The following is a 13,436-nucleotide window of genomic DNA, read 5'->3' as shown; positions in this document are numbered from 1 at the left end:
ATATATATATATATATATATATATATATATATATATATTAGTGGTGGGCCGTTATCGGCGTTAACGTGCTGCGTTAACGTGAGACTCTTATCGGGCGATAAAAAAAATAGCGCCGTTAATCTATTCTCAAAGTTCGGTTGGGAGCTGGGTCTAAACTACGCAAAATATGATGACTTTCACCTTGATATTTTAGTGCGGATGACGTATACCTAGTCGAATTGCACTGTAGGGGGCGAGAACGAGTCTTCAACTTCTGTGAAATTACCACATAAAATGATACGTGCAAACATGAATGCAGCTATGAAGCCGCTTCAGGGCAGGTGCGTTGCTAGACCCTTTTTACTGGGGCACGTGAGTTATAATTTACGTTGATAATCCCGAAATAAAGACATTAAACTATATGCAACAACTGAATTGACGCTTCTAAAAGCAACGCAGTTTAACCCAAGACTATGCACGCAGAAATCCATGCCGGTGCGCATCTGTGCAGCACGCGCACGTCGTGCAGCCTTTTGCGCAGACGTACTTGGTTACACAAGTTTGTATAGCTAATTATGTTGTAAATGCAATTGTCAAGCAGTTTGTGATGCATTTTGGAAACAGGAGATGAGCGCCTGGTCTAATGCGCCACCTGGCCCGTTCTCGAAGACTTACTTTTAGTCATTATTTGGGTAGCACACATATTCTGAATGCCTTCAGCAGAATTCAAATGAGCCATTTTAATCTAGATTAATCTAGATTAATTCCAAGATTTAATCTAGATTAATCTAGATTCAAAAAATTAATCTATGCCCACCCCTAATATATATATATATATATATATATATATATATATATATATATATATATATATATATATATATATATACACACACAGACACAGCAGTATACACGTTTTGCAGGCTCTGTTATATTATATTATATTATATTATATGTTTATTTATTTATTTTACATGTATTTAAATTTATATTAACATTAGAATTAAAAATTGTATTATTATTATAAAATATGGAAACAGTCAATATGAAATATAAACACTCAATTAGATTTTTTACCCAAATAAATGTTACAAATTTTTCTACACACACAAATTTCTACACACGAATGTTTCTGCATACACACAAAATTAAAAATGTTTTACTTAAGTATTATTTTTAAATATGGAAACAGTCAATATGAAATATAAACACTATAAACACAATTAGCTTTTTTACACAAGTAAATGTTACTAATTTTTCTAAATTTTACTAATATTGTTTACTGATTTCATTTTCAGACAATTTCCTATAATATAACAGTATAATATAAAAATAGAACCTATATTATTCTAGGTTATTATAGTATACAAACATTTTGTATTTTAATTAGATTGCAGTTTTTAAATTATGCCCAATTAAACATGGTTTCATTAGTGGTTATATGCTGAAGAGAAAAGTGTCATTTAAAATTTCTTTTACAAAAGCAGTTTTTTTTAGTGCCAGTGTAATTCTTAATATTAGCATTACTTAGTCTGTTTTGCATTATGTCTGCCTTCTTCTATATTCAGCTGGTGTTGTAATAATTAAACTGGTCTTATGTAATTACTCCACAGCAAACAATAATTATTGTCAAGAACCCCACTGTGCTGCTCCCACTTTCCTTTGGGGAGAGCCATACACTCAAAACAAAACAACTGATGCCATGTCAGCATAAACAAACAAAACTAGTGAGAACACCACATCTCTCCTCTCTCTCTCTCATTGTGATGGATTGACGGAGCATGAGCGACTTCAAACACAAGAGTAAAATGCCCTCTGACTGCGTTTATGGGCCTCTGACACCTGAGCCTGAGGATCGCATATCGTCCTCGCCCCTGGAGCTCCGGAGCTCGTGCTGAGAGGGGTGTGCGTGATAGCTGATAGGTCCTTCAAGCGCCAGCCAGACAGTACTAAGTGTCTTGCTAATTAGACTGTGTCCGACCATAACGTTTTAATATGCCATCATAGTTATGCTATCAAAAGACAGGCTGACGCTTGCATAGTTTCCACTTCATTTATGAACCAATGACGTATCTGATGCCCTTTTGCAATGGAGTGACAGTGGAGGCGGACCTGAAATATAAGTATTTGGAGAGTACTGATGTTTAATACACTATCAGACATCTTGTGCGTCATTGAATTGTCATGACTGTATTCCTTATTTTTTGTCTATCACAAATTGTGGATGACATTAGAGGAAACACAAATTGACCCAAGTCTGGCTGCACTCTAAATATTCATTCTAAAAATGCATTAATATATAATACCAGGCATATACAACTATATCATTAGATTTCATAAAATGAGACTTTAAAAAACATTCTCCACAAGAGTGAACAATATTCTTGTCAACACTGTCACTCACAGCAGATGCGGATTAAATTATAATCAAATTATTGATGCCTTCATTATTAAGCGTTTAACAGGATTGGTTCAGCTTTCTGAATAGGTTGTTCCTGTGAAGAATATCCTGTCCCATATCTGATTAATAATGGAGGAGTTCTTCAGCGGGAATGCTGTGTGTGGTTTAATAAATGCACTTTATTTTTTTAGCTTGTCCTCTATTTTGTAGCATGACTCAGCCAATATGAGCTACTGTTTCTCTAGCTCAAACAAATTCATGCTAGATAAGTGGAGTGTTTTAGATGGCAGTAACCGTTTGCTATCACTAGGTGGAGTAGCTATTACCAAAATTAACATCATCAGCTGTCAATAAATGCAATATTCATGAGTATAAAGTACGTAATTGCTAATTGTTAATTATTTTTTAATTGTGGAATCCTTTTACTTTCACCCAAGTATTATTTTCCCCCCATGTAGGTAAATTTGACTTTTACATGTGTTAGATTTGACATGGTAATTATAATTTACCCTTAAGTTTAAGTTTAATTTCTATGTGTATGGTGGGAAACCATTTCTTATTATCATTTCTTATCATTCCGTCTTATTTTTAATGTTGAGGTGCTTTTTTTGTGGAAACCATTATACTTTTTTTTCAGAACACTTTATTCTTTGATTAATAAAACGTTTAAAGAACATTATTTGTTTTTGGAATGTTTTGAAATATTATAAATGTGTTAATGTTGTTTTTGGAAAAATGTATTGAATCTTTGTTGTAAACAGTTGAGGTCAAAAGTTTACATACGCCTTGCAGAATCTGCAAAAAGTTAATTATTTTACCAAAATAAGAGGGTTCATACAAAATTCATGTAATTTATTTTATTAAGTACCGAGCTGAATAAGATATTTCACATAAAAGACGTTTACATATAGTCCACAAGAGAAAATAATAGTTGAATTTATTCAAATGACCCCGTTCAAAAGTTTACAAACACTTGATTCTTAATACTGTGTTGTTACCTGAATGATCCACAGCTGGGTTTGGATCTGTTTCCTTCTGAACTTTCTGTTGCATATGAGTCCCACAGTTGTCCTTAGTGTGAAAAGATGGATCTCAAAATCATAAAGTCGTTAATGGAAATAACTGTTCAGGACAAACAAGGGACTCATGAACAACTATCACTAAACAAAAAACCCAGCTGTGGATCATTCAGGTAACAAACAGTATTAAGAATCAAGTGTATGTTAACTTTTGAACAGGGTCATTTTTTATAAATTTAACTATTATTTTCTTTTGTGGACTATATGTAAACATCTTTTATGTGATCTTATTCAGGTCAGTACTAAATAAGAACATAAGAAGATTCTGCAAGGTGTATGTAAACTTTTTACCTCAACTGTAAATATTAATTTCTTTAAAAAAAAAAAAAAACATTTTAAATCTTACTGAGCCCCCAAAAAGTTTTAATGTAAGTGTAGGTTTGTGCGATAATGTCAAAAAAAAAATTATATCTCTATATTTTCTGGAATTTTGTTGATAACGAAAATCAGACAATATTTTGCTACTTTGTACTTTGGCAGTTTTAGGACTGCTGTCTCCCAAAACTTTTGATATTCTTATATTTTGTGAGGTGATTAGTTTGAAGGACTAAATTATCTTTTCCAATAAGTTTAAATTGATTTTTTTACCTTAAAATAGGCATTTTTACCTTTATAAATCCAATATTTTTTCTAATCTAATGAAATGTATGTGTCATCTTTTGTGTCCAATTCTTACATTTAATCAATAAATATAAATAGTTACCAATCAAATGAAATCAGTATGAACAAAATTTGTGTTTGCAATGCAGAAGTGGCACAGATTCTGCATATGAAGTGGCATTTAGATGCTTTTACACAGTCGTTTTAATGCAGGACATAAATGCAGTTAACGCAGTTACAAATGCATAAATATTTTAAAAATGGCGAATAAAAAAGGGTAAATTTGTACTTTAAATGTAAACCTAAAATGGCCAGTAGGTGGCAGCAATTGAGTCATTCATTCAACCGATTCATTCAAATGGCTGATTGATATAGTAACAAAACACCGTTGTGTGTTTCTCAGAGATGCAAAACAGTTCTGTTGTGACTTTGTTTGAAACAATTAGAGCAAAAACAGGAATAGTTGTGGCTAAAATGTAAGTCATTTAATATTAACATATTGTTTATTGAGATGTTCATCAAACAGTATGTGTTTTCATGACGCGCGATCAATCAGCCATATTGACATCACTGAATGTAAACAATGCCAACGAACTGAACAAAACTTGCATATTTTGCTGATTATTGCTGCTGAAAATGGTTAATTATTGTCATGTACTTTGTGGAGTACTATAGATTGCCAAAACTTATAACAAATCAAGGAGAAGAGTGCAAAAAAATTGAGGAACAAAAGGTGTTGGCCGAACTGAACCAGTATTTGACAACATTCATGTTGGTTCTTATCATTTCCGGAAAGGCAGGTGAAATATTAGGCTAATATCTTAATGCTCATATGTATCTTTACCTTCAGTTTGTCAAAATATTGCACCTTTTCCTGCTTACTTAGTCCTTCTCTATATGATTTAGCAGCTTCCACACGTTTTTTAGCAGAACAACGTATTCAGTAGTACATTAACTGTGCAATCCATGCTGTTGACTTCTGAGTATCCAAAATTGCAGCGCATCTGGGTAACTGACTACATCGTGATGTAAAGGCAGACCCTCTATTACATTTGCAATCGTGCTGATATTTGAAGAAAAAAACTGTACTCTTTGTGTGATAATAACTATATCAGATGATATAAATATAAAAGACATATAGAAGTAATACAGGGGCATATTTACCCCTTTGAATTTTGGGGGAATTCTAAATGTATTTTAATAGACTAAATCACACAGTGAAAGCATGACCTCTAAATGCCCATGCGCAGTAGTCTAACCCATATTCACGCAGTGTATGCATGCACTCTGTGTGTGTTTTTGTTTGGTTTTTGTGATATACTCGAGAATGTCAAATTGCTTAATTTAAAGAACTATTACAATATTATGTGAGTGTGTATATAGAAGAAATTGTATGAAAGTGAATAGAACTTAGATGAATAGAATGTAAATTAGCTAAAATAAAAACACCATACCAAATAAAAAATGAGCTTGCAGGTAAATAAATGCTGAAGAAAGTGCTAATTATCTTACATGAGCATCAGCATCACGGAGGAAGTTGGCACAGTCATGATAGCCATTGTATTCTGCCAGATCCACTGCAGTAAACCCATCTGAATCTCTGTCCAATGGACTGATGTGATTATTCAGCAGCACTCGGCAGCACTGAGGGAACAAGAGATTAGAGCTGTCATTCAAATCCTCTGGGAAAGCATTTCAAACACCACTTAAACTGTATAACCCTCTGAGCGTTCATGATTGTGATTGGGACTTAAAGAAAGGTGACAGATACCTCCAGTTCTCCATTCTCTGCTGCATCATGCAGGGGGGTCCCACCCCAGAGGTCTTTCAGGACCTTTGCACCCATCAGTAAAAGACGCTCCACAATGCGATGGTGACCCTCGCTAGCAGCAAAGTGCAGTGCTGTGGCTCCATCCTTATCTTGACAGGACAGATCCAGATCTGTGAAGGAGGCCTAAAAATCCATATCGGAGACAAAGTTAGAGTTATCAACTCTTTTATACAGTTGAAGTCAAAAGTCTTCAAAAGTTTAAAAATGATCCACAGCTGTGTTTTTTTTTTTGGTTGTTGTTGTTTTGTGACAGTTGTTCATGAGTCCCTTAATTGTCCTGAACAGTTTAACTGCCTGCTCTTCTTCATAAAAATCCATCAGGTCCTACAAATTCTTTGGTGTTTCAGCATTTTTATGTATTTGAACCCTTTCCAACAATGACTGTATGATTTTGAGATCCATCTTTTTACACTGAGGGACTGATGCAACTATTACAGAAGGTTCAAACACTCACTGATGCTTCAGAAGGAAACACAATGCATTAAGAGTCAGGGTGTGAAAACTTTTTGAAGATTAGGGTAAGTTTAACTTATTTGTCTTCTGGGAAACATGTAAGTATCTTCTGTAGGTTCTGAATGGCAGTACTAAATGAAAAAATATATATGATATTTAGGCAAAATAAGAAAAATATACACTCTTCATTCTGTTCAATAGTTTCTACTCCTGGCTCTTAATGCATCGTTTTTCTTTCTGGAGCGTCAGTGAGCGTTTGAACCCTCTGTTGTAGTTGCATATGAGTTCCTCAGTTGTCCTCAGTGTAAACAAGATGGATCTCAAAAATCATGCTGTCATTTTTGGAAAGGGTTCAAATACACAAAAACGCTAAAAAACCTGCAAATTTGTGGGACCTGAAGGATTTTTCTGAAGAACAGCGGGCAGTTTAACTGTTCAGGACAAACAAGGGACTCATGAACAACTCTCACTAAACAAAAAACACAGCTGTGGATCATTCAGGTAACAACACAGTATTAAGAATCAAGTGTATGTAAACTTCTGAACGGGGTCATTTTTTATAAATTCAACTATTATTTTCTCTTGTGAACTATATGTAAACGTCTTTTTATGTGAAATATCTTATTAAGGTCAGTACTAAATAAAAAATAACATGCATTTTGTATGATCCTTCTTATTTTGGTAAAATAATTAACATTTTGCAGATTCTGAAAAGTGTATGTAATTTTTTTTACCTCATCTGTAATAGTCAAATATATCCAATAAAACCTCAGAAAAATCATGAAGTGATGGAAGCAGCAGTAACTCACCAGCCAGACCACCAAGGCATGGTGTCCCATGTGGGCAGCTGCATGCAACACACTCATGCCATCTTTGGCCTGCACATGGACATTTGCACCACAGTCCTTCACCAGGTATTCAACCACATGCAGATGTCCCTCCTGACTGGCCAGATATAGTGGAGTGGCCCCAGTTCCTGTCTGACAGTCCACACACCTGCACCAATACATTGTAGATATTGCATCAATAAAGTAACAACATAACACATTCCTTCTTAAGCCTACATTAATTTTCAGTCCACTTTACATCTACAGCTTAATTTAGTTAAGTGTAAGGTATGCTTACTAATTTTTTGTCAGTCTGATTTAAGATTCGGAAAGTTGTTTATATGTGACCCTGGACCACAAAAATTAAAAAAAATATTTGTAGCAATAGCCAAAAATACATTGTATGGGTCAAAATGATTGATTTTATGCAAAAAAAAAACAAAAAAAACAAAAAAAAAACATTAGGATATTAAGTAAAGATAATATTCCATTAATATATTTTGTGAATTTCCTACCACTTAATTTTTGATTAGTAATATGCATTGCTAACAACTTCATTTAGACAACTTTAAAGGCAGTTTTCTCAATATGTTGCTTTTTTTGCACCCTCAGATTCCAGATTTTCAAATAGTTGTTTCTCGGCCAAATATTGTCCTATGCTAACAAACATACATCAATGGAAAGCTTATTTATTCACTTTTCTGATGATATATTATTACAGTTATGACTGGTTTTATGGTCCAGGGTAACACATGAATGTTACAACCAGATTACAATATAATATTGTGAATTGCATGTATTGCATCCAAACATGCATTGCCTGTATGAACCAACTGAAGTGGTGCAACGGATCACAAAGCTCACGGTTCGGATCACATCACGGATTTTGAGTCACGGATCGGATCATTTTTCGGATCAGCAAAAAACAAACAAAACAAAAAAAAAGTTTGTTTTTTAATAATTTCTGAATTCTTTAAGTACTTCTAATCCATAGCAAAAACTACTAGCTGAACTAATAAAGTCAGTAACAAAACAAAAACAATTACACAAATGACAAGTGTAGATGAATACAACAAAGTTACTAATAAAATCAATAACACTAGTATTCAGCAGCAGAAATGTAATAATTAATTGTAAAATAACTAGTGCTTCTCACTGCAGGTATTTATAGGATGCTGTCTCTTTAAGGCCTAATGCACGTATCTAATACTGGCACGCATCTTTCTCAGCTGTTTCGGTTCACTGAAGACATAAACGACTGTGTTTACCAGAATACAAAAACGGGTATTTAAACATAACTTTGTATGTATGTATGTTAAGAGAAGTTTTGAAGAGGAATCAATCTGTGAATCACGCAGTTTGAATCGCGCATCTCTCTCTGTCTGTCTCTCTCGCTCTCTCTCTCTCTGTGCGCGTGCTCGCTTGTGTGCGCCAGCGGTAAAAAAACAACGCGCGTCTTCTCTTTTGCTGCAGCGGTTTAATAAACAGTTTGAATGGCTAAATTGGCAAGACAAAACACGTGCAAATTATAAACTTTTTCTATGATGGTTAAACTTAACAGTTAATCCGCGAACCACATGCGTACCGAACCGTGGAGTCCGGTCCGTATGGATCACGGATCACCTACGATCCGTTGCACCCCTACTGAAAGGGAATCTGACATATATGTCGCATGTCAGATTTTACCAGATTTTGTGCTTTAGAATGCAGCAAAATTTGCACAAATTTTCCTGTCTCCTGTCTTCCATCTCTCTTAGTTCATCATCTGTATATTCTGGTTCAAATAATTAAGACTGGGCAAAAAATTGTTTGATCCTCTCTGTCTAAATCTTCAGACATGTTTACGAATACTGTTTTATGTACAGTGTGCGTCTTCTTCTGCTCATAAACATGGGACAGTAGTTATTGGTTTTAAGTCAAAACGCCAGCTACTGCGTCACACGCATGCGTTATGATACTCTCCTAAATGTGTGGAGAAGACTGACTGTAGAAATAGTAAAATAAAGTCATTATTTTTATTTTCGTGGCACATAAAAATTATTCTCGTAGCTTTATAAAAATTACAGTTATTGACTACTTTATCGATGTTCTTACCTTTACTTACCTTTATGGCCCTTGAATGTGTCTGTTGCATTGCTGTCTACGCAGGGTCAGAAAGCTCTTGGATTTCATCAAAAATATCTTAAATTGTGTTCTGAAAATGGACAATGGTCTTACAGGTTTGGAACAACAAGAGGGTGAGTAATAAATGAATTTTTGAGTGAAATTTTAGTTGGTTTAATTAAGGTGTACAAGAAGGCTTTTCAATTCAACTGAGCCATCCATCCGATTTTTAACAGATTATTTGATTGCTTGTATATGTAGCTAGTAGTGAGAGGTATAAGCACTATTGCATTGTCAAGTAGTAGTTGGTGGCAGTGCTGATGTACAGTAAAGGCACAGGTGGCGACATGTGGCAGGCAAGTGGCTCATGTATTATAGAGGACAGAGCCCAGATGGCAGGTTTGACATGTGTCAGATGACCTTTCCCCAGTCTCCCTGATGAGCAGCAGCTCTCAAGAAATAGCAACGTGACTCTAAGCTGCTGTCTTTAGTGTACTTGCATAAGCATGACTCATGGTTTTGACCATGTAAACACAAACTTTGACTTTGTCAAAAAGTCATAATTAAAGGTGCAGTATGTAATATTGACAGCTCGCAGTTGAAATTCAACTGGGTACTGCAGTTCAAATTCAAAATATTGTTTCCTGTGGCCTGTCCTCAGATGCGACACTCACGTGGGTTGTTGGATTGAGGACATGCAACGGGAATGAGCCAACTGACAATGGAAGGCAACAAGCACTGTTTTCCACTTTCTGGCAACCTGGTGTCTAAATACTATTGGTTAAACTGTCAGAAGGCGTAAACACCGACCAAAACAAAAACAGGCATTCCGACACGGAATGCACATTTTTCAAGTAGAATATCTGGCTTTAGGGTCGTCTTTCGGAGAAACAAGTATGTGAACTTAAATATCTGTAAATGTATCATGGTGTTTTTATACTTTACACTATATGTAAGTATCTACATTTTTATGATTATGCCTTTTTATCTCATAATGATGACTTTGTATCTCAGAAAGGCTTAATTATGACATAAAAAAGCCTTTGTTCTAATTGTGATAAATTACCAAAGCATGAATTAGATTTCTTATGTGGCTGACATGGATTCCATGTCTTGCGCATATGTGTAGTATTTTAATTTCTGGCCAATCAGTTCATTCGGATGGTTCATGAACCAATCAAAAAACGTTTCGCTGTTTGCTCTTTTAAGTAATTCCAAACCTGTATTACTTACTTTCATCTGCAGAATACAAAAGATGATATTCTGAAGAATGTTAGTAACATTAATACAGGGTTGGAACAGCATTAGTGTGAGTAAAAGGTGAATTAATACAGTCAAAAGTTTAAATATACTTTGCAGAATCTGCAGAATGTTCAGTATTTTACCAAATAATAAGATGGATCATACAAAATGCATGTTATTTTTTATTTAATACTGACCTGAATAAGATATTTCACATAAAAGAAGTTTACATATAGTCCACAAGAGATAATAACAGTTGAATTTATAAAAAATGACTCTATGTTGAAAAAATGACACTGTGTTGTTACCTGAATGATCCACAGTTTGGTAATAGTTGTTCATGAGTTCCTTGTTAAACTGCCCACCGTTCTTCAGAAAAATCCTTAAGGTTCCACAAATTCTTTGGTTTTTCAGCATTTTTTGTATTTGAACCTTTTCCAACAATGACTGTATGATTTTGAGATCCATCTTTTGACACTGAGGACAACTGAGGGACTCATATGCAACTATTACAGAAGGTTCAAATGTTCACTGATGCTTTAGAAAAAAACACAATGCATTAAGAGCCAGGGGTGAAAACTTTTGAACAGATTGAAGATGTTCACTTTTTTTTTGTGCTTAAATACCTTTTTTTCATATAGTACTGCTCTTCAGAAGCTACAAAAGAAACTTACATGTGACCCAGAAGACAAAATAAGTTAAATTTACCCTGATCTTCAATTTCAAAAAGTTTTCACCCCCAGCTCACATCATGTTTCCTTCTGAAGCATCAGCGAGCGTTTGAACCTTCTGTAATAGTTGCATATGAGTCCCTCAGTTGTCCTCAGTGTGAAAAGATGAAAAAAACAAAGAATTTGTGGGACCTGAAGGATTTTTCTGAGTAACAGCGGGCAGTGTAACTGTTCAGGACAAACAAGGAGCTCATTAACAACCATCACTAAAAAAAAAAACACAACTGTGGATCATTCAGATAACAACACAATGTTACGAATCAAGCATATGCAAACTTTTAAACAGGATCATTTTTATAAATTCAACTATTATTTTCTCTTGTGGACTATATGTAAACATCTTTTATGTGAAATATCTTATTCAGGTCATTGCTAAATAAAAAATAACATGCATTTTGTATGATCCCTAATTAACATTTTGCAGATTCTGCACGGTGTATGTAAACTTTTGACTTCAAATGTAAGAGTTTAGCCAATCAGGGATGTTGTAACTGTCTGTGAGCCTCACCGTGGGGAGCAGGACATGAGCAGTTTGAGGGAAGTGAGGTCTCCACTAGCTGCAGCATAATGTACAGGTCGAGCTCCACAATCTGTCTCTGCTTCTGTGCTTCCTCCCTCGAACAACAGCCACTGTACTGCCTCCGCATGGCCAAACCTGGCAGCCAGGTGCAGGGCCGTCGCTCCCTCGCCATCACGATCCTGCAGGCCAGAGACAAACACAAAGACGAACATTAGCATCCTGTACCCAGGCTGAAGGTGTCTGAATTATGGGCAGAGTAAGTAGTACATCACAATGACCTTTCAATATACTGATGTGCTATTATACCGTCAGTGATATTAATAAAAGAGGTGATTCTTTACTCACATTGCACATCCATCATCAATGACCTGTGTAATTGACAGTAAAGGAAACTGACACAGCAAAGCACCATCAATTCAGCTGTCAAATGTCATTTATCTCTCGACATATCATGGCACTCACCTCAATCCCACACTTATTCTGTCTCAGCAGCCACTGCAGCTCTCGCACGTGCCCTGTGGCAGCAGCGTCATGGGCGGCCGTGGCGCCATTCTTCGTACGGGTGTGGCAGAGGAAACATCCTTTGTTTACCAGAAACTCCAGGCAGTCCAGTTGGCCGCAGCGGGCAGCATGGTGGACAGGAGAAGCTCCCTGGGCGTCTGTGATGGTAGGACTGAGACATCCAGACACATGCAGGGCCCTCAGAGCCTCTGCATCCCCCTCACGAGCTGCCTGAATGGCTTTGTGGAGCACCATGCTCGACCTCGGTCAGGCAGAACTAAAGTGGCAGGGGTCCTTGGGATGAACCCAACTATCTCTCTCTGTTCTCGCTCCCTCTCTAAAATGATACCTGAGCTTGCTGACAGATGTCCATGGGAGAGAAGAAGGGGGTGTTATAAGCACTGAGCCAGAAATGTAATGAGAGCCCTCATGTGAAAACATACATCTGCTTATATTCCTGATACAATAACAATGTATTACTTTGAAGAGTTAGAAAGACCGTAATTAAGAAAGTTGAAAGTAATTAAATCCTTAAATTAGGCAATAGTGGTCATATTTTAAAATTATATATAAAATATATTTAGAACATTTAGATCACAGATGCCAAAACCAGGGCTTGTGAATATTATTATTTTTTTGGTTCATTTAGACAAATCATCTAAACGAGCTCTGATTCAAAAGAATGAATGAGAATTTCACCTGCTATGCCTGAGACAAAAAATTGCAGATGAATCAACTTATTATAGAATCAATCAGACTTTCATTTTAAGTTGCATGTGAGAGAAGACTATTTAGGATAAGCAGATTATTAGAAAGAATCAGAAATTTGAATAGCACACATATGTGACAAAACTATGAAATAATACTTCTGCCACAAAAATTATAATTGCACTCTAAAAATGCTGGGTTAAATACAACTCAGCGCTGAGTGAAACATAGACAAACTAAGCGACTGGGTTGTTTTGACCCTTATTCAGGGTAGTTAGTAGAAATCAGGCACAAAATTACTAGTGGCATCAGTAATAATCAAAATGTGTTTAAAAATATTTATTTCACTCAGGTGCTGGATAATTTGTTGGGTTATTTATGATTTGTTTTTTGGCATTTTTGCCTTTATTAGTAAGCAAAGTGGGAGAGAGATGGGGGGCGGGATCGGGAAAGGTCCTCGA

The 13,436-nt window shown here is 35.6% G+C and overlaps 1 protein-coding gene across 1 annotated transcript in view; it reads right to left on the bottom strand.

The window, feature by feature from the left end:
• The window catches only part of espnlb (espin like b), a 21,505-nt gene extending 8,983 nt beyond the window's left edge, over window positions 1-12,522 (bottom strand). Inside the window, exons 1-5 of the mRNA XM_073849823.1 lie at window positions 12,229-12,522; window positions 11,755-11,945; window positions 7,153-7,339; window positions 5,831-6,013; window positions 5,572-5,703 (exon numbers count right to left, since the gene is read on the bottom strand). Of these exons, the coding sequence (XP_073705924.1) occupies window positions 5,572-5,703; window positions 5,831-6,013; window positions 7,153-7,339; window positions 11,755-11,945; window positions 12,229-12,522 (987 nt within the window). The remainder of the gene's footprint in view (window positions 1-5,571; window positions 5,704-5,830; window positions 6,014-7,152; window positions 7,340-11,754; window positions 11,946-12,228) is intronic.
• Window positions 12,523-13,436: the final 914 nt, after the last annotated feature.

Source organism: Garra rufa, chromosome 10 (assembly GCF_049309525.1).
Source record: "Garra rufa chromosome 10, GarRuf1.0, whole genome shotgun sequence".
In the NCBI taxonomy this organism is placed as follows: Eukaryota; Metazoa; Chordata; class Actinopteri; order Cypriniformes; family Cyprinidae; genus Garra; species Garra rufa.
The sequence above is the reverse complement of the archived record's forward strand: the minus strand, read 5'-3'. Positions and strand labels throughout refer to the sequence as shown.